Source organism: Rhinolophus sinicus, linkage group LG07, assembly GCF_036562045.2.
Source record: "Rhinolophus sinicus isolate RSC01 linkage group LG07, ASM3656204v1, whole genome shotgun sequence".
Taxonomy (NCBI): domain Eukaryota; kingdom Metazoa; phylum Chordata; class Mammalia; order Chiroptera; family Rhinolophidae; genus Rhinolophus; species Rhinolophus sinicus.
This window is the reverse complement of record NC_133757.1, coordinates 70,976,041-70,996,943: the sequence shown is the minus strand read 5'-3', so window position 1 is coordinate 70,996,943 and position 20,903 is coordinate 70,976,041. Positions and strand designations below refer to the sequence as shown.

At 50.0% G+C, this 20,903-nt stretch overlaps 2 protein-coding genes across 7 annotated transcripts in view; one reads left to right on the top strand and one right to left on the bottom strand.

The window, feature by feature from the left end:
• The window catches only part of UHRF1 (ubiquitin like with PHD and ring finger domains 1), a 59,572-nt gene that overhangs the window by 26,641 nt on the left and 12,028 nt on the right, over positions 1–20,903 (bottom strand). Inside the window, exons 1-3 of one of the 6 annotated variants that reach the window (XM_019744192.2) lie at positions 13,839–13,892; positions 12,962–13,047; positions 6,630–6,796 (exon numbers count right to left, since the gene is read on the bottom strand). In XM_019744192.2, coding sequence (XP_019599751.1) covers positions 6,630–6,782 — 153 coding nt within the window. In that variant the 5' untranslated portion in view covers positions 6,783–6,796; positions 12,962–13,047; positions 13,839–13,892. Of the gene's footprint in view, positions 1–6,629; positions 6,797–7,438; positions 7,588–8,063; positions 8,309–12,961; positions 13,048–13,838; positions 13,893–20,903 lie in introns of those variants that run through there. The other 5 variants (XM_074337626.1, XM_019744194.2, XM_074337625.1 and 2 more) reach the window with 5 other exon arrangements.
• On the top strand, positions 11,459–20,328 carry ARRDC5 (arrestin domain containing 5). Its single transcript, XM_019744205.2, has 3 exons — positions 11,459–11,711; positions 12,911–13,116; positions 19,801–20,328. The coding sequence occupies exons 1-3, from the start codon at positions 11,459–11,461 to the stop codon at positions 20,326–20,328; spliced, it is 987 nt and encodes a 328-aa protein (XP_019599764.1).

Sequence of the window (20,903 nt, the reverse complement as noted above, 5' to 3'; positions counted from 1 at the left end):
TTGAGGGCGGGTCATTCTCTGTGGGGCATTGAGCAGCATCCCTGGCCTTTACCCACATACGATGACAGGAGTACCCCCAGTCATGACCATCACAGATGTCCCTAGACATGGCCTAGTGTCTCTTGGAGGGGCAGAGTAACCCCACAGTGAGACCCAGTGAGCTAGAGACCCTCACATGTGTGCCAGAGGAATACGGACACCAGTGTCCCTAGTATGCTCACAGCAGCATTATTTATAAGCAAAACTGGCTGACTCATACAAAGGAGTATTACACAGCTGTGTGCGACAGTGAAACACAGCAGAGTAGAAGGGTCTCCCACACACATCAAGGGAAACAAGGACAATTTCAGAGGATGGGACATAAACCCAGCCACCTGGACAACAGAGAGGCAGGGACAAAGCTAAGCCAGGAGGGAGCACGCGGTCAGATTTCTGTTTCACCAAGAGCAGCGGACAGAGGCCATGCTGGAGAGAAGAGAGGCCAAGGTGGGGGGCAGAGCTAAGAGATGAGATAGAATGCTCCATAATGGCCAGTGCCTGGGGTTACATAGTGGGAGGGAAAGGACGGGTCACGTAGAGTCTGAGGCAGGAGGAATCCTGGTTTGGCTTCAGCACACACACTGATCCTCTCATGGTATTTTACTGACGCCTCCCAACGCTTGAGCCCCTCGCTGGGCCTGACGAGGGCCCTTGCATCCCTGACTGGTCAGGAAGCCAGGCTGACAGAAGCATACTGACTTGCTCAGGACTGCGCTCCACGGAAGCGGCGATGTGCCTCCCAGTGCAAGGGGGGGGACAGAGGCACAAACATGGCAGGTCGTGGGCAGGGAAGGGGACACGGGCTGGGCCAGAGCTCCACCTTCAGGACATAATTCACAAGCTGGTCTGGCTGCTTCCAAAGGCCCCTTCTGGAAAGTTCCAGAAGGGCACTGCAGTCAGTAGGAAGAAGTGTGCATGACTGTTTGCTATGGCGAGGTATGTGTGTATGCCCCTCCCCCACCCCTCCCCCAAAGAACCATTCAGGAACCATGGGGGAAGAGAGGCTGGGCCCAGGCCTGCCTCACGCCAATGTGTCCACGTGATGTGATGGCACAATCTAAGTGTGTGGGTTCATTATCAAGATCCTAAAATGCCAACTGAGGCTAACAGCATTAATAAAAGCTATAAAAGCTGAATGACAAGTGAGCTGTACCTTATATTAGAGATTCTAATGTTAAAAGTAAACCTGGCGTTAAAATTCTACATAACCGGGGCCGGCCCGGTGGCTCAGGCGGTTAGAGCTCCGTGCTCCTAACTCCGAAGGCTGCTGGTTCGATTCCCACATGGGCCAGTGGGCTCTCAACCACAAGGTTTCCAGTTCAATTCCTCGAGTCCCACAAGGGATGGTGGGGCGGGTTGGAGTGCGTCTTCTCAACCACAAGTAGGCTCTCAACCACAAGGTTTCCAGTTCGACTCCCGCAAGGGATGGTGGGCTGTGCCCACTGCAACTAGCAACGGCAACTGGACCTGGAGCTGAGCTGTGCCCTCCACAACTAAGACTGAAAGGACAACAACTTGAAGCTGAACAGAACCATCCACAACTAAGATTCAAAGGACAACAACTTGACTTGGGAAAAAAAGGCCTGGAAGTACACACTGTTCCCCAATAAAGTCCTGTTTCCCTTCCCCAATAAAATCTTAAAAAAAAAAACAAAAAAAACTTTGATTTTAAAAAAAAGAAAATTAAAAAAAAAAAAAAATTCCACATAACCAAATTTCCAGTGAAAATCCCTGAACTTGCCTGTTGTAAAATCTGTAGCTGTCCCTAGATCTGTTTGCACACAGGCTACACACAGCAGGGTCTGCCTAGACATCGATTGTATAAATTCAGCGTAGTGCTCAGTGCTTGGCAAATTCAGGTTTTGCTTTTTGGAACTTTCTGGGATTTTCTCCCTGGATATTTTTGATCCACGGTTGACTGAATCCATGGATACGAAACCCGCGGATACAGAGGACTCACTACATGTGGCTTTGGGCAGTTAACCCTGTAGTGCCGATTCAGGCCTAAAGGCAGAACTGCCGACCGTATTTAAATTATGTCTCTCTCTTTTAATCCAAGTATGCTTCCTGGACATTTGAAATTTTGAGCCACGAGCATCATGTAAAACTAATCACATACATGATTTAATAACTAAACACCCGGTTCCTTTTGGAAACTTGGATTACAAGCTCGTCATGTTTACTGTGTCTGCCCACTCACTGCCCCGTGACATTTTTCAGTGATACTTTTCAGGGTGCTGGGTGCTGCCCAAAAACACAAGAGGGTAGAAAATAAATGCCACTGGGTTTGGCATGTGATGGCTCTCTGGTTGGCTTAGAGGTGGATGGGATACAAACCAGATTGCAGGATCTTAACGAGGGTGGTGTGAGCCTTGTACCAAGATGGACCTAGAGCTCAAGGAGAGAGGAAGTGGGAAACCTCTCTGCCTCTCTTCCTAGGGATGCAGCCCCGGCCCCCCACCTTCCCATGTCAGCCTCCAGGCCTCTGCAGCAACCTGAGGTGCAGGCCAGACAGAGCGACTAGAGAGAAGAAAACGCAAGAAGCAGGGTCCCAGGTATGGCAGAGGGGACACAACTTCCCACTCAGGAAGCAGTGAGCAGAGGACAGCACTTCAAGGCCAAGCGTGACCCCTCCCTCCCATCCTAGCCCCTCATGCACATGGAGAGGGCGAATGGGGCATGACAAGTGAACTATGCCCTTTGACCCCACGGGGACACAGCTGAGAATATGCCCTGGAGCAATATTTGGGGGCCATAGTCTCACAGGGGTACAGAGGAGCCTAAGTGATGCAGGATGATGCCACCATGCTTATGCCAAAGGAAATGTGCACGCATGTATTCTCAGGCTGGAAATTTTCTTCACCTTCCAGTTTCTAGTATAGCAAAAACGATGGATCTAAGTCACGTCACCAAAAGCTCTTTGGGGTCCTCAATCGCTTTGGAGGTTGGAAAGACTGAGACTAAACAGTTTGAGCATCCCTGCTCTGGAAAAACTGCTTCATCGCACTGCCCTGGGGGACCTGTTCTAGCACATTCCACGACAGTGCTGTTCCTGACAGTAAAACCTGACTGCACCAAACCAGAGGCTGGATCAAAGCACAGGGTGATTGGCACACTATGGCACACCTGACAGTTCTGGCCTGAACCTGTTTTTATAAATAAAGTGTATTGTGACTCCTCCAGAAACATGCCCACTCATTTACATACCGTTTATGGCTGCTTTCCCACTCCAATGGTAGAGGTGAGAAGTCCCCAGAGATAAATATTTACTATTGGGCCTTTTACAGACAGGGTCTGCTGACCCCTGGCTTAGAGGGCGTGCCCTCCAGCTGGGAGTTCTTTGGGGTGGGGGAGGGGACCCTCCCTCAAGCAGCCTGAAGGACAGGTCCCTGCCAGGGAACTGTCTTATTTGCTGCCTGACCCTGCCCTTTAGGAAGATAAGGCGGCATTCAGGAAAGGCCAATACAACAGGGATATTTGGTGGGGCACTGTGACCTTCAAAAGGCCTTTCCGAGGACACCATTTCAATTGAGCTTTCAGACTGACCTGAACACAGCCTTTCAGCCCAACATGCCAATTTAGCTGTTTTCCTAAAGTAAATCATCTACAAAATTAGTAGTTAAGTCAGGGCATTTCTGTCCCCAAGGGGACACTTGGCAACATCTGGAGACATCTGTGGTTGTCACGATGGGGGGTGCTCCTGGCATTGAGTGAGAGGGACCAGGGATGCTGCTTAACACCCCACAGTGCCCAGGACGGCCCCCCACAGAGTGACCTGGCCCCAGTGTGAGCAGTGGGGGGAACCCTGAGCTGATTTGTTGCGTCTTTGTGAGCCAGGCATGGTGCTCATTCCTTCATGTCTATTACGTCACTCAGTTCTCACCATACCACAATGTGGTAGGTCCACAATTAGCCCTGTTTGAACAGTCATGCCCAGCCACTTAGCCAGGGGATTGGTGAAGATTATGTAAAGCGCAAAGGATTGTACCTGAGCCTGTTAAAGACTGTGCCACAAATGATAGCTATGGTTATTGTTATGGGCAGCCAAAAACAAGCACCAGATGCCTCTCCCCTTGCAGAAGCTGGGCCTGCAGCCCCGAAGTCCCTTCCCCCACACACTCCCTGCATTTCCGCCAATCAAGTGACATAACCGCCAACCCATTCAGCCAAACAAGCCACCACGAAACCCTCCCATATCCTGAAAACTCAGCTATGTTCTGCTTTATGGTCTTAGTTAAACTCACTGCAGACCTTGGACTGCTATGCCATATTTCTTTAAAAGGGGGGCGGGGGAAGGACTGTGTACACTCTCTAGAACATTCTAGAAAAATAACTTTCTTGCTCCCACTGGAAATTGTACTTTCTTTCACTATTAGTCTATCTACAGACTTTAGTTGCTTCAAGCTGCTGTTGTGTGCGCCTTCGTTCCCCACCCTCCTGTCACTGTCCACACCTCCTAGCGGCCAGGCCAGTTCCGGACCAGGCAACCTTGGGGAAATTGCATCAGGCTAGGAGGCCTGGCTTCCTTACCCAGAAGACAAAACAACCATGTGTCCCTTCACAAAGCTGCCGAGTGGGGCACTGGCAAGGAGCATGGGGAGCAGTTACAGAGGTTACCTTCTGGTAAGAGCCCTGTATCTCATCACCGACAGCCTTAAGATTAAAGGCGTGATGTATGCATCTAACGTACATTGGTGTTGCTGTCATCATCACATTATAACTCACACAGACGTTACAAGGACTTTTTGAATGGGTCAAATGTTATGTGACGAATGGAGATAGGGGTTGGTTGTATGGATGTAGACATTTGTCAGAACTCCAAATGGTCTGCCTAAGAAGTGTGTCTTGCTACATATAAATTTTACCTAAAAGAACAATAAAAACCACAAAAAGTGAATTCTAGTTAATGACGGGCACACCGAGCATTTAGGGGTGACGTAAACTAGTGTCTGCAGCTTCCTCTAAAATGCATCCCAAAAAATAAAAACGGGTTGGTGAACGGATAAAGACAGAGAGAGCTGGATGATAAAGCGACCACACAAAATGTCAGTGGCAAAATCTACGGGTAGGTGTTTGTGTTCATGTTCTTTCAGCTTTTCTGCATGTTTGAAATATAAAAATTAAAATGCACAGTGCCTGGCACACATGAGGCATTCAAAATTATGAGCTCCCTTGATCTTGAGAGGACTAGATTCAACCTGCCTTTGAACTACGTCATGAACTGTTTGGAAGGCACATGCAGGAGGTTTTCAGAAACTCTGTGAAAGGACCTTCTGCTGAAAAAATAGACTGAGTGGCAAATCAGAATCAGTGTGGATGCCACAAAAATGAGCCACCATTGGAAGAAGCGGGAGAAAGAGAGCACCCCAAGCGAGCTTCACGCACACCCCTGCCTTTTCTCAACAAGCACGCGACAGCACAAATCCCCAAATTCGCAGTATCAGCTTCCCCTCCCCAGGCAGGGCGAGTTTAACTCAGTCTTAAGATGTTCAAGTCATCATATCTTTCATAGGGAGGAGGCGAAAGGTCTCCCAGAGCTCCACAAGCCCAAGAAATTAATCATCACGTCTCATTTTGAATAAGCACACAGGATCCTCCCAGCCCCCAAAATCGTGGCCAGGCGCAGAGCATTTATTTTTCAATCTAGACACCAGATGGCGGCAAGAACCTGTTCAAAACACAAAAACAAAGTCGGGCGCACACAGCCCAACTGAAGACTTTTAATCCAGTCCGATCTCTAGATCTCTAGATCTCTATGCTGTCGTCCCTACAGTCCACCCAACTCCAGCATGGTCCTAGCAGACAGAACCAACACTTTGTTGTACCATCTTCGCCCACTCAGGGAAATCCCACTCACAGGTCGGCCCATGTCCCACCACCCCCCCAAAGACACCGACAAAACTGGAAACCCCCCAAGTGCCACCGGAGAAAGCATCCCAATTATGGACAGCCGCTAAAGCAAGGGTGGCCATTTTAAATGCTACAAGGGGCTGGGGAGAGAGCGCAAAGAGAGGAAACAGAGGAGCAGGGCTTGCAAACCCCCCTCCCCAAAGCACCAGCAGCCCTGCCACCCAGAAAGCAGGCCCAGAATGGCGGAAATTCCTGATTTGCAAGCACTATCTCCAGCCTCTGAATAAGCTGATCCAAATTTCTAGAAAACAAACCCTGTGGGATCAAACACTAAATAGGCATAGGCTGAGGCCACTGGTGTTTCAAAGAACAACCAGGTCCCTCTGTCTTAGTGTTTGAGTAATGATTCTAGGCTCTTCCTCGAAATTCATCAGTCTTCCATCAGCCACCTCCAACTTCTTTACCTAAAGATTATTTTGAGGGAGGCATCAAAAACAGTAAAATGAAAAGGGAGTTTCAGAGCCCAAATGCTACAGATTAGAGTGCCAGCTGCCTGCCGGGTGTGTCAATCTGCGAGTTGAGCCTTTGTTCCTGGCTCAGACATGAGTTTTCTGTGGAGAACATGAAGCGGGACGGGACGAGGGGGGAGAGTATATATGCTGTGGCCGCCAAGGAGCAATGTCTGGAGGAGACAAGAACAAAGCTGCTGGGCGGGTGGGCAGCCTGCAGGGCAGGTTTACCTGCTTGCCCCTGTAGAAAAGCCTCTGCAGGCCTGGCTCCACCTGGAACAGCTCCTGGATCTTCTTCCTCAGCTCTTCCACCTTGGTCAACCTGGACAGTGAGTCCACGGTGTGGGCCACCTTCCCATCCATGGTGCGAACCTGGATCCACATGGTGCCTGCTGGTACTGAGAGGAGCAAAGAATGGAACCCTCAGTCAGTTCTGCCGTCATCACCACAAGACTGTGCCATACTCAGGTCATCTTTGTTTTTGTCCAGTCTGCGGACACCAGGAAACTCCCCAAACGCCCCCTTAACCCCCTAGTCCCCATGGACTGCCAGAGATGGCCCAGGGTCCGGCAGAGCAAATTATGTAGTTAATGCATTAATGACTAGCACCGGTGGAGGATTGAGGAGACAGGAAATTAAGGGAATGCAAACAGCATCTTGGACCACTCAGTCCAACCCACACTCCCCCTTTCAGAGGAAAAGACACATAAGTCCATAGGAAGAAGGACACAGCCAAATGGTGAGGGGCCGAGTTTGTTTGTTCGTTCGTTCATTCATTCAGTCATTCCCTAGATTAATACTGACGCCAAGCGGGAAACCCAAAAGTCCGGCGCAGATCGGAACTTCGGAAGTCCCCAGGAACTCTACTAAGTATGATGGAAGGGGAAGTACCCCACTGGAGACCTGCGAACCCCTGACCCTTCAGTTCCCGCGGCCCCCCGCAGCCCCCCGCGCGCGTGCGCGACGCGCCCAACCCCGCGGTGGCCATGGCAACCATCTGGCCCGTCCCAGCCACCCCGTGTGCGCCCCGCGCGACTTACCTTGGCCCCTACGGCAACCCCCCGTTCCCCGGACCCAGACCCACGGCCCCGGAGCCCCTCTTCTCCTCCCGCCCGCCTCCGCGGGCCACGCCAGCGAGCCCACGCCCACCCCCTTCGCCGGGACCGGCCGAGGGGCCCTTTGAGCCAAGTCCTGCCCCCTTCACTTGAGACGCCTCGCTCATTGGCTCTGCCGCACCCGGCCGCCCCTCCCTGTTCGCTCCCCATTGGCCCAGACGCGCCCGGTGAACTAAGGGCGCGCGAAATCGGGCTCGGCGCGACAATTGAATCGCGGGGCGCCCCGCGCGCAGGCGCGGAGCCTGACATCCTCCCCTGCGGTTCGCCGGGCCCTCCCCCACCCAGCCGGCGCGACCCCCGCGGGGCTCCGGGAATGTTCCGCAAGCCGTGCCGGAGTCAGGAGTTCCGGGGGTACTTCCCAGGGCCGGCCGGGCGGGGGCAGAGCCCGAGACCGCGTACAGGGCAGCCCCGGCGCGGGTCACATGTGCGCCCGTACTAGCCGCGCGTCCCGGGCAGCTTGCTAAAGTTTTGCAAAGTCTTAGCGCCGGGTGTGCCGGGTTCCCCACCCGCCCCGTCCCGGGCTGGCACCCGGATCCGCCTGGCTGCTCACCTCTCCCGCCGCCCCGACCACTTGCCTGCCTGCGCACCTGACCCGGCTGGGGATGGCGACTGAGCCGCGTGCGTGGACTCGACCCTGCGCGGACGTGCGTGCGACCCGGAGCGCCCAGCCGGCCACCAATGCCCTCTGCACTGCCAGCTGCTCTGATTTTTTTCCCGCGAAAACTCGGCGTTTGGGAGTTGCGGGAACACGGGAGGCCACGCCGGGGGCGGGCGCCTGCCTAGTGATTGGCCGCTGCAGTGGCGGGAAGCAAGAAAGGGGGTGGGGGGCGCCCCCGCCTCTGTCTACCCCCCACTCCGCCCAGCGGGCCACGGCCCCGCCCAGCCCTGCGCGCTCTGCTGGGCGCGCCCAGCGTGCAATGGGGCCCAGTGGCGGGACCTGGGTCCCCCCACCATGTGTGCGCTCCAGGAGCCCTCGGGACTCCTGGGGCAGGAACCACCCCTCCCAGTAGAGACCCCCCTGACCTACTAAGTCCGTTCTTGCAGGCCCCCCCTTCCCGGGCACACATTGACCAGTAGGACAAGGAAAGCCGGAATCAATGTCTAAACACTGCAGGAGAATGTGGGGGGCTCCCAGGAGACCGTCTGACCCCTATGGCCAGCCTGATGGCCCCAGCCCCACTTCCTAGCGTTAGGGCCCGCCAGCGCTCCCACTCTACCCACCTACAGGACTTGTTTGCTAAGTTTTTCCCGCCTCGTTTTCCCGCCTTCTCCGGGCTGTCCAGGCGGGCAAGGCTGCCCTGCCCCCTCTGTCCTGTCTGCTCTCCTTTGGCCAGTCTTGGCGGGCACACAGTGACCCATGCTGGGCACCTACAAAGTGCTTGAATAGGGCGCTCAGAGCTGTGGGGCCAGCAGTGGGCAAGGCTGACCCTGTGGGTGGTCTCCAGGAGGGTAAATTCTTATCTGGGGAGACAGGCCAGAAATGAATAAATGAAACAAATAATTTCAGACACTACAAGCAATGAAGACTGGACAATAGCTGGAGAGTGACCAGCGACCATATGGGGGTGGAGAGAGGATATTCTGGTGGAGGTGGAGAGGTGGGCCTCTCTGGGGAGATGACATTTGAGCTGAGATCTGAGAAGAGAAACCAAGGACAGATGAGTCCAGGAAGGGAGGGCAAGCTCAGAGGGCGGAGAAAGCTCAGAGGTGTAGGGGAGCAGCAAGGAAGCCAGTGGAGCTGGGCAGACACCGAGAAAGGAAAGGTCGGGAGGGGATGAGGTCAGAGGGATGTTCAGATAAGACCTCACAGGCCACCAGGAGGACTTTGGACTTTCTCTTAGAAGCAGCAAGTAACATAGGAGGGCTTTGAGCAGAAAAGTAATGAGTTCCCATTTATGTTTTCGCTGGGTTTCGCTGCCACTATGTAGTCCCTTCCATCTTGGCTGATACTTCTGCTTTGATTTCCCCAGGTGCAGACAGAATCATGCCCCCATTCCCCCCCCCCCCAGATGTCCACATCCTAATCCCTAGAACCTATGAACAAGGTACCTTCAAAGGGACTTTGCAGATGGGATTAAGTGAAAGATCTTGAGACCTAGATTATCTGTGCTGGCCAATGTCATCACAAGGGTCCTAATAAGTGAGAGGAGGGAGGGGCTGAGTCAGAGATGTGACAATGGAAGCAGCGGTCAGAATAATGAGACCAAGAGGCAAGGAATGTGGGAGTCCTCTGCAGCTAGAAAAGGCAAGGGACAGATTCTTTCCTAAATCCCTAAGTGCAGTCCTACCAACACCTTGATTTTAGCCCCTTACAACCTGTTTCAGATTTCTGACCTCCAGAACTATGAGAGAATTAAGTTGTGTTGTTTTAAGCCACTAAATTTGTGGTCAGCCATAGGAAACTAATACGCTCCCACACAAAGTCCAGGTGTTGCTGCAGACTTTCTCCAATTTCAGGACTCTGTCTGTGCCACCAAATGCACTTCTGAGTGCTCAGCCATCAGCTACATACAGACCACAGGTGTGAGCAGGGATCAAGCGGGCCTCCTGGAGCTTGTGAAGCAAATGAGATCTTCCTCCAAATTGAGAACACCTGCAGCAGGAACCCAGCCTCGTCCTGGTGAGAGCAGACCATGGCTTGTGCCTGCTGTTGCAAAAACTCAACACGGCCCAAAGAGGCAGTACATTCTTGGTGTACATTTGGAGCAGGGCACAGCCCAGGCTTGGATATCAGAAGTTAATTTAAGTAACACAGAAAGAGGTGTCTGGCTTTCCCTACAGAAAAGCCCACGAAGGGTGGTGACACGGCCCCATTTCTCTAGTCATTTCGAGACAGAGGGGTTGCTTGGGTTAATTAACACACATGAATAAGAGACCATGCCAAGCATCTCCAAAAGACACGTACAAGCCAGTTAGGAAAACAAGATGTTGATGTCCACAAAGACATCACTTAAAATAAGACAATGGTTGAGTCTGACCAGAGTCCGGAGAGTGGACACTTCCTGGTGCTCTTCTGCTTCAGTGTCCCTCCCACTCAGGCACCCACCGAAGTGCAAATCAGGCACCAGGACTCACTGCAAGGGTACAAAGGGCCTCATTTTCCTTTTGCAAAATGAGATGCTCTCAAAGGTCAGTAAGTCATTCAACAAACTTGTACTGACCTCCCTTGTCTAAACCAGGTTCTGGCGCCAGCAGACATCGATAGACACAAGGCTTACTGAGACAAAGCTCCTCCCTACGGGGACTTCCCATCCAATGGGGGAGAAGCAGGCGTAAAGAGAAATGTCAGCTGTGCAGGAAGATGGTTTGTCACGAAGGAGTCCATGTATAGGCGGACCACACAGTGCTCTGAGCAGCTTCAGTTCATACCATATTTCATGTCCTGGCCATGTCTGTAATTATTTTTTTGAAACAGATTGGTATAAATATATAGCCATTAAAGAGCCATTAAAATGAAAATGATTGTGTATGACCCCAAAACAATGTGTGAACCCTGAGAGGTGCACAGACCATGTTGTAATCTGATGGAGCAGAAAATACCTCTGGCCCCATTCGCTGTCCCTTTCCATCTGGACGCGGAGCTCATAACACCTACCTCAGCAAAGTGATTGGAACAATTCTTCCCACCCAGGCCCCTAAAACACACAAAATGGCAGGTGTCCCCTGTGTGGCAGGAACGTTGGCAGCTTACAGTTGTTTTTGTTTGTTCTTTTCTAGGAAAAAGTGGTCAAGCTGCCATTTCACAAACCAGTAAGGACTTGGATTCCCAAGCTGCTGCTCACTCCCAAGCAACAACCTTGCCTCTCGTCCCCCTCATCAGGGACCCATTCCCAGAACCCTGGCTGGATGATGTCACAGACGGGTGACCTCACTGCGGCCAAGGAACCGGGCATCTCAGTGGCATGGAAGAGAGGGGAGGATGTTTCTCTGCCTGCCCATCCCTCCATGTCTGTGGTGAAATCAATCGAATTAGTGCTGCCCAAGGATGCGGTCTACCTGGCCGGGTCCTGCATTAAAGGGCAGGTACTTCTAACCCTGAACAGCACCCTGGTGGACCCCATCGTGAAGGTGGAGCTCATGGGAAGGGGTTATGTGGAGTGGAGCGAAGAAAGCGGGGCATCCCGCGATTACAGCAGAGATGTTATTTGCAACAACAAGGCCGACTATGTGCACAAGACAAAGACGTTCCCAGTGGAGGGTAAGGACGAGGCCGGCAGCCCACCCTAAACATAACAGGGACTTGGGTCTGGAAGTTAAACACATCTGTCAGTCGATCGACAAACCACAGGGATATCAGAAATGGGCAGAGACAGGGTTCTTTCCTAGGAGGGAAACCGTGACCATCAGATACATGTAACACAGAAATAACAAGACATATGGAGCTGGTCGTGGAGGTCTCTCCAAAGAGGTGACTACAGAGCTCAGCTCTGAGTGATGGGAGGGACATCAGCCATGCAGCTATGTGGGAAAGGAACAGCAATATGCCAGGTCTTAATACTCAGCCATTACGTGGTCTCTCTGTAGCCCAGTTAAGCCATCTGGAAAATGGGAATAGAAAGTCCTGCCTCACAAGATTGCTTTGAGAACCTAACAATTTCATGGCATGTAAAGGGCTTAGATAGTACAGAACATACAGTAAGTGCTTGATTCTTTCAACCAAAACACTCCCCTGCCCAGTGGGCAACACCCAGCATTAGGCACCACCCTTCCTTCCCCATTTCCAAGAGACTGCATTTCCCTGCAGAAGCATCAGCCTCAAGCCTGAAATGGGTTCATTCATTTATTTCACAAACATGTATTGGGCACCTACTGTGAACAACACTGTGCCAGGTGCTGGGGATACAGCAGTGAATAAAACAGACATTGTCCCTGGAGTCATTGGGTTGCCATCAGGCAGGGAAAACACGATCGTAAGAGAGTTTGGGAGAAATTCAAGAAAAAATAAATTGAAAGGAGGAGGTCACAGAAATGAGGGTGGTGTGAGATGCTCCCTGGTCTTCAGTCGCCACTCAATCAACAAATATTAAGCACCTACTGTGTGCCATGCACTGAAGGCTAAGCTCTGTGAGGGCAGGGAGATTTGGCTGCCTTGCTCACTGCTGCAAACACTGCCTAAAACAGGCTCTGGCGCACAGTAGGGGCTCAAAATGTGTCTGCAGAACGAATGTGCAACTGAATCCTGAGGGCCAGTTTCTCAGGCCCAAGACAGAGCTGATCAGGTCCCTGTCGGTGTTTTGGGGTGACTACACCAGCCATGCAGGTCCCTAAAAGCATATAGCTCAGTCTAGCTTGGGGACAGACAGTACAGGTCCAGAACAACCTCCCCGCCAGAACAATAGAGGGGGGAAAGAAAAACTTCTAGAACCTTCTGATGGCGTTGGTGTGTTTTGCTTTCAGATAATTGGTTAAGTGCAGGCAGCCACACCTTTGATTTCCATTTCAACTTACCTCCCAGGCTTCCTTCTACTTTCACCAGCAAAATTGGCCACGTCTTCTACTTCGTGCAAGCCTCCTGCATGGGCCGGGAGCACATTCTAGCGAAGAAGAGAATGTACTTGTTGGTTCAAGGGACTTCGGACTTCCACAGGGAAAACCCACTGCAGGTAGTGATGGGGGAGGAGCAGTGGTGGGGCTTGTCATCAAAGCTACGGAGTGGCAGGGGGAGGTGGGTGGATGGGGGCAGAGAAGGCCCCAGCCAAGAAGGGAAAGGTGCTGGTGGCTCCCCAGGCCCAGTGAGTTCACAAGTATGAATCAGAAATCAGGGTAGGAACTAGGCCAGGGGGACTCTAGGGTGATTCTGCCCCCCAGGGGACACTGGGCAACCTCTGTGGTTTTCACCACTAGGAGTGCTCCTGGCATTGATGGGTGGAGGCCAGGGATGCTGCTCATGATCCTATGCGCCCAGGACAACCCGACCCCAGAGAATGATCAGGTCCCAACGTTCTTCTTAACCCTTTTGTAAGTCAATACTGAGCCAAGGCCTCCCTGTTACCCCCTGGGTGAGAGAGCAGCCTGGACACGCAGTGATTCTCCAGGGGCTTTGAGCCCTGAGACAGTGCAGGTGGCGCCCCCACCAAGAAGCAAGGGAAGGGGGTGGCCTCCATCCCAGGAAGGAAGGACATGTGGCATGTCTGCCTGAGTGGAGGACGTTTTCTGGATGGCTTCTGAGGGCCCAGGTGCAGAGGTGGAAGTTGGGCGGGTGGAGAAACGTTGGCCAAAGTCACTTCACCTTCCTGGGGACTCATTTGCTACCAGTGTGGTGGCTGAGAAGGATGGCGTTTTCATTTTTGAGGTCCAGATTAAAATTCCAAGATCCCCCACCTACCTGCTGTGTGACTTTCTGGAAGTGACCGTGCCTCTCTGTGCCTCCAGGTCCTCATCTATAAAATGGACAGATAGACAATGCTTTCCTCCTAGGTCATGGAGGGAGCAATGAGTGGACTTATGCAAGTCCAGGGCTTTGCACAGTGCCTGGCATGGGGTGGGGGGCATGGCCAGTAAATCTTGTCGCTGCTGTGATCACCGGTATTGCTATCTGTGTAACAGGGATCATCTCTAGCCCAGCCAACCTCAGGGAATGGTCTGGGAGGGTGCTAGGAGGGGTAGAGGCTTGGAGCGGTGGATCAGTCCTGAGATGAGCAGACCTGAACTCAAGGATGGCTTGGCCACCTGTTCCCTGTGTGACCTTAAGCAGGCTCTGTCCCTTCTCCAGGCCTCCCTTCAGAACTAGTCTGGAGTGCAGGGGCATAAGGCAGGAGCTGGGGCAAAATGCTGGCCTAGGGTCATACCCTGCTTTATATGTCCGCTACCACACTTCATTTGCCAGGTGGCCTTGGACAGTTAACCGCACCTTGCGGAGCCTCAACTATCCCAATCTGTACAGTGGGAATAATAACAACACTCCCTTCAGTGGGTTCCTGTGAGGATTGCAAAGCACGCAGCACAGTGTCTAAACACAGGAGCTGCCCAGAAGTAGAAAGGTAAAATCGCTACAGCAGCACCTTTGCTGAGTTATCACAGATAAGTTTTGATAGAGTATGAAAAGACCGTGTTTTTTCCAACTATTCAGTACTGTTTTAACCAGACTGGTCAAGGGAGGCCTCTTGGAAGAGGTGACGTTTTAGTAGAGAGTTGAAAGAGGAGAGGGGGAAAGCCATCGTGTTTCAAGCAGCAGACACTACAAGTGCAAAAGTCCTGAGGCAGGACAGAGTGGAGAGCAGAGGGTGAGGGCAGGAGCTGAGGGACCAGGGCAGACTACTGCTCTGGCCCAAGTAGAGGTAGAGTCTTGCCGCTCAATAGTCTGTCCCTCTCCGAGCAGACAGGAAATCAAGTGATGACCGTCCTCTGCCCACAGCCCTCCAGGGCTCCCACCTCCCTCGGGGTAAAAGTCCAAGTCCTCCTCATCCCACCCGCTCACTCTGCTCCAGCCACAAGAGCCTCCTCACTGTTCCTCCAACACACCAGGCACGGTCTGGCCTCAGGGCCTTTGAACGAGCTGTTCCCTCTGCTTGGAACACTACGATATGACCTTCCTATCCTTCAGATCTTTGCTCAGATGCCACGTTTTCACTCACCTGCATTGCTGATGGCCAAATAAACTGCCACAAGCCCCATGGAGGGCAATTTAGCCATATCTATCCAAATTAAAACGAACATGTACTTTGCCCCAGCCATTCCCCTTCTAGAAATTCCTCCTACTGATATTTTTTCATGTGTGTGACATGACTTCCCGCAGCACTATTTATCACAGCAAAAAATTGGAAACAGCCTAAATGTTTATTGCTAAGGGAATTGTTTTAGTACAAATGCACAGTCAAAAGAATACTCTATAGATACAGTTAAGAGAGACAGAAACAGAGTGAGGCAGCTCTCCCTGCCAGGATCTCCAAGTTACTGGGTTGACTGAATAAACAGCAAAGTTCAGAACAGCATGTCTAGCCTGGCACCGTTGGTGGTGAAAACAAATTACTTCCTTGCAGGTGTAACATGTCTGGAAGGAGAGCAGAGAAACTGGCAACGGAAGGCTGGAGGGGAGCGGGGGAGTGAGGAGGAAAAGAACTTCTCCCCTTTCACTTTGTTTTTAGCAGCTTTATTGAGATACAATTCACATACTTTATAATTCAATGGCTTTTAGCGTGTTCACAGTTATGCAACCATCACCACAGTTAATTTCAGAACAATTCATCAGCCCCCAAAAGAAATCTTGCATCCCTTAGCTGTCACCCGCCAACCTCTTCACCCCTCCCCAGCCCCTGGCAACCACGAATCCAATTTCTGTCCCTGTGGATGTGCCTGTTCTGGACATTTCACCTAAATGGAATCACACACTGTGTGGCCTTGTGTGTCTGGCTTCTCTCACTGAGCACCGTGTGTTCAAGGTCCATCCACATTGTGGCAAGTGTCAGTGCTTCCTCCTAATTTTTAAGGCTGAATCATTTTCCAGTGCATGGGATGGACCACATTGTGTGTATCCATCTATTCACTCATTGATGGACACTTGAGTTGCTTCCACTCCTTGGCTATTATGAATCAAGCTCTTGTGTAGATGCACCTTTTCCTTTCTCTTGGGTAGACTCCTGGAGTGGAATTGCTAGGTCAGATGGTAACTCTGTTTCACCTTTTGAGGAACTTCCTGTTTTCCACAGCTGCTGCCCCATTTTACATTTGCACCAGCAATTTCTCCACATCCCCTCCACTCTTTGTGCCTTTAGAATTTTAGAAGACGTGACCCATCTTCTCTTCCAACAGTTAGGACCGTTTGGAAGAGGAGCTTGTTCCAGAGTCCCTTCCTAACCATCAACTCTAAGGGATGCCCCTTCCCAACTCCCCTTACCTCATCCCCATATGTATCCCTCCACAGCCTCATTGCTGTCCCAACCAGAAATGATCTGGTTCATTTTCATATGTACCATGTCCGTCCCTCTTCCTGACCAGAACAGGTCTTCACTGCTATGGGTTTTCCCTGGACTTGGCATCAACTAGATACAAATAAAAACCAGTTGAATTAATGAATGCCCACCCCCCACCAAAAAAAGTTTCATATATACAGAAGGAATACAGGGTTCCAGAAGAACTCCCAGGGCCAGGAAATCCAATGTTGGCTGCATTGGGAATATTACTAGGAATCAGGGTCCTCTCCCCAGCCCTGCCTGGTCAGGCGTGGGGGTCTCCACTGGGCCACGGCCAGGAGCTCCTGCTACCACTTTCAGAACCAGGACAGAACTATCAACTTGGACCTGAGTTACAGCACCAGGCTCCTTAATGTCTGCGGGGCTCTAAGGCATGCCATGGACGGATTTTCAGATTTTTTAATTAAGACTAGAGGGATATAGAACCAACACTGCCTGCAACGAGCCTTCCGAGAAGAGAGGAAGTGTGGGAAGGTGCAAGAGAGGCAGGGGCCACAGGCAGACAGCAAGAGCTGAGGTAGGAAGGGGTCAGGGGTCACCCAAGGTCTCCAGGAGGAAAGACAGCTGACCTGGAACAATGTTTTTCAAACTTCAGATCATGACCCATTAGTGGGTTGCAAAATCGATTTAGCAGGTTGCAAGCATATTTCTATAAAATGAAAGAATAGGCAAGACCAACATAGAAAATATCAGAAAATAGCAATTTTGTAGGTTGCCAATATTTATATGTATAAATGTATAAAATTCATTTATATATTTATATGTACAAAAAATAACATAGAATAAAATAAATAGAATAGAAAATTTCAGAAAAAATCACTTTGGTGGGTTGTAGTCAACTTTAAATGAAAGAATAGTTTTCCAGAAAAAAATTAATTTGGTGGGTTACAACCAGCTAATTTTTATAAAAGTTTTATTTGATATAAAACAAAATAATAGACTAGAGTATGTAGACTAGAAATAACAAAAATAAATTCAGAGGTCCATAACCAACATTTTTATACGATTAGAATAAATAGAGTAGAACAGGAAATGTAGCAAAGATAAATATAATTTCATAAAACTTCTTTTTCTTAGATCTACATGTATGTATAGATTTGTATTCTTTGCCACAATGTTACAATCTTTATGTTTTAACGCTGAGTTGTGTGGGTTTTTTTTTTAAGGAAAAATATATGACAAATACTGCATGTGGCCTGCAAAACCTAAAATATTTATTATCAGTTCCTTTCTAGAAAAGTTCACCAACTCATATCCAAGAGAAACACCAGGTATAAGCCCAAGAAAATTGTTTTCAGGCTGCTCCTTCTAGCATTTTTATGGTATTGAGCACATGGAAACAATATAGATATCCATCCTGGAGGAGATGGATAAATAAATTGTTTTGCAACACACTCAATGGCATCCTGAAAACGAATGAACCAGAAAGACAGGCACCAACATAAATACATTTCAAACACAGAATACTGAGCAATTAGGTTGGTGCAAAAGTAATATCGGTTTAAAAGGTTAAAAATAATTGCAAAAACCGCCATTTCTTTTGCACCAATCTAATAGAAGAGCAAGTGACTGGAAGACATATGTAGCTTGACTTATTTCAAATTTTAAAATATGTGAAACACTGCTGTATACTTCTAGCGCAAATAGATGTATTCCTAAATAATATAAAAATCCCATGAGGATGGCAAGTACACCAAATTCATGATGCAGAGGAGCGGGGAAGATGAAGCAAACTAAGCCCACGAAACCCTCGAGATTTCAGTCGAATCGGTAACGTTGTATTTCTCAAACTGGTTGCAAAATACATTTTAACTTGCCTATTATTCTCTACACACATTTTTCTAAAGCAACATATCTTGTTTAGGTCCCTACACAAACAGGTGCAGGTCAAGGAAAGTGACGACTAAGAAATTCAGTACAGTTGCATTTGGGGGTTGAGTTGGGGGCTGAGACATGTGAGGGACTCTGGGGAGAAACTGGCAAATTTCTACTTTTTGACTTGGGTGGAAGTTACGAGGAGGTTGGTCTTATAATAATTTACAGCTATACATTTGCTTTGCGGGGTTTTCTGTGTCTGAGTTGTGTTTTTTAATAATGTTTGAGAGTTTTTTAAAAATGTATAGATATGATAAACTCCAACTTCAAGAGAATGGTTATGTCGAGGGAGGGAAACGAGGGAATGGCATTGGGGAGGAGTCCACAGGGACTTCAACTAGATCTCTGATGTTTCATGTACTTTTACTTCAAATTGTGGTAAAATGATATAACATAAAAGTTGCCATCTTAACCATTTTTAAGTGTACAGTTCAGTAGCGTTAAGTACATTCACTCAGTTATACAATACTGATGTTTTATTTCTTAAGTGAACAGAGTTCTGAAGCTAATTGGGAGAAGTCCTACCTGCTAATAAAGCAGGAACATGGCAGTGGTGTGCTAGTAAATGGTTAACAACCGGCTCTGGCAGCCCGGATGTATAATGTTTGCCAATTTCCATGGTGTAAATACTCCCATTATAGTCAATTTCAAGTTACCAACTTGATTTCCCCAACTAAGGGGAACTTGGGAGTTTGCAAGCATTTGATACACTATTCTCTCTCTCTCTCTCTCTCTCTCTCTCTCTCTCTTCTTCCCATATGCTTAAAGGGAACAAGCACACATGCATAAAATTATCAAGTTCCTCTGTAAGAAGATACCAGAAGACAGCAAAAGTAGAGAGCGAATCATTCTAAGACCACCCCACATTACATCAAATCTTTAAAAATATTATCCATAAACAAAAAGTAAAATGCTACCCAAGCTACACATTAAATATAATGGATATGTGACACTATTTGCAATCCAGCAATTAACTAGTTGATGTAAGGGCTGCATTTTGAGACATTTACGTATTTGAACACATTACATAATTTCAACTTTACAGTTTTCTTGTCACGATTCAGAGTCCATCATAGTTCCTCCTTGAGTCTGAGTGAGTTGGGTAAGCCCTAGTCTTGGGCTTAGACTGTAAGATAGTCCATGTCTTCCAGAAAACCAAAGCTCAGAGAGGTCAAACCACTTGTTGAAGGCCACACAGTGAATGAGTAACAGCTGAGGATGAAGTTAGGGTATCATGGATTTCTAGGCCCTATTTTACAGATAAGGAAATTGATACTCAGAATGGCAAAGGGCTTTGGTTAAAGGAAGCTGGGAGATGACACCAGGCTTTTGGCTGCAAAATCCCCAAGATTCCAGGTCCCATCTCAGTGCCTCTTACTAGGCGAGTCCCAAGAGGCTCAAGGCTTGGAGGAGCTATGATGGTGGCATGTTAGGCAGGCAAATGGCTCTTGTGGTCATGAGCCCTCACAGGTGTCCATCACCCCCCACCCCCACCTCTTCTAGAATCCCCTGTCTGTGGAGGCTGAGAAGGAGGTCTCCTACAACTGCTGCAGCCATGGTGCCATCTGCCTACAGATCCAGATGGAAAAGAACACTTTCACGCCTGGGGAGAGGGTCATTTTCACCACGGAGATCAAGAACCAGACCAGCAAATATATCAAGACGGTCATCTTCGCCCTCTACGCCCACGTGCAGTACAAGGGCTTCACGCCCAAGGCGGAGCAGCGGTTGCGGGTGGACAGCAGCGAGCTGCTTCGGCAGGAGGCCAACACCCAAATCACATCCTTCAACACCACCAAGATCGTCAGTACCTTCGGCCTTCCGCAGGTGTTGTCCGTGAGCAGTGACATGAGAGACAGCGAGATTATGAGCACGCAGTATGAGCTGGTCGGCACTGTCCACCTACCCTGGTCCCTGGCCAGCATCAAGGCCAAAGTTCCCATCATCATCACCAGCACCCCCCCGGACTCAGACAGCTGCCAGCTGCAGGTGGTGGGAGTGTTACCCACGAGCAAGGATTGCCAGAATTAACTGCCCAAACTTCTTAAATAGTAAAAACTTTATCACTCTCCCAGCAGCTCTTTCTTTGTCTTGCACAGATGACCTTCAGAAGAGTCTGGGTGTGGGCAGCACCTTGCCTGAACCTTCCCAAGCTCTAGTTGTGTTGGCATCCATTGCTCCCGTCCCCAAAACGTTCACTGCCAGGAGAGGACAAAGGGGAATGACAAGCCTTCCAGGAAGGACCTCACCCCACTTAGCATCGCCTGGATGGATCTTATGGTGCTCAAACAAGGTGTCCGCAGCCAGGGGTGGTTCTGTCTTCCAGGGGACACTGGGCGATGCCTGGGGACATCTATGATTTCATGACTTGGCGGGATGCTCCTGGCACCGAGTGGGTGGAGCCACAGATGTTGTTCAACACCCCAGTGTCCAGGACGGCCCCAACCCAGAGAATGACCTGGCCCCAAATGTCAGCAGTGCCAAGGAAGAGAGGCCCTGAGCTGGGGCAACTCACGGGGAGCAGGTGATCGCTGGGTCCCAGGCCTGGGTCTGTGAGCCTCTTACCCACATCAACTCCTGCCCCTCCTCCACTCACAGCCCTCCCG

Bases quoted from the DNA above. Each gene is read 5' to 3' on its own strand.
- ARRDC5 (XM_019744205.2), top strand. From the start codon at position 11,459: ATGTCTGTGGTGAAATCAATCGAATTAGTGCTGCCCAAGGATGCGGTC. The intron at 11,712-12,910 runs GTAAGGACGAGG...TTTTGCTTTCAG, and splicing joins AAAGACGTTCCCAGTGGAGG to ATAATTGGTTAAGTGCAGGC. The intron at 13,117-19,800 runs GTAGTGATGGGG...CACCTCTTCTAG, and splicing joins ACAGGGAAAACCCACTGCAG to AATCCCCTGTCTGTGGAGGC.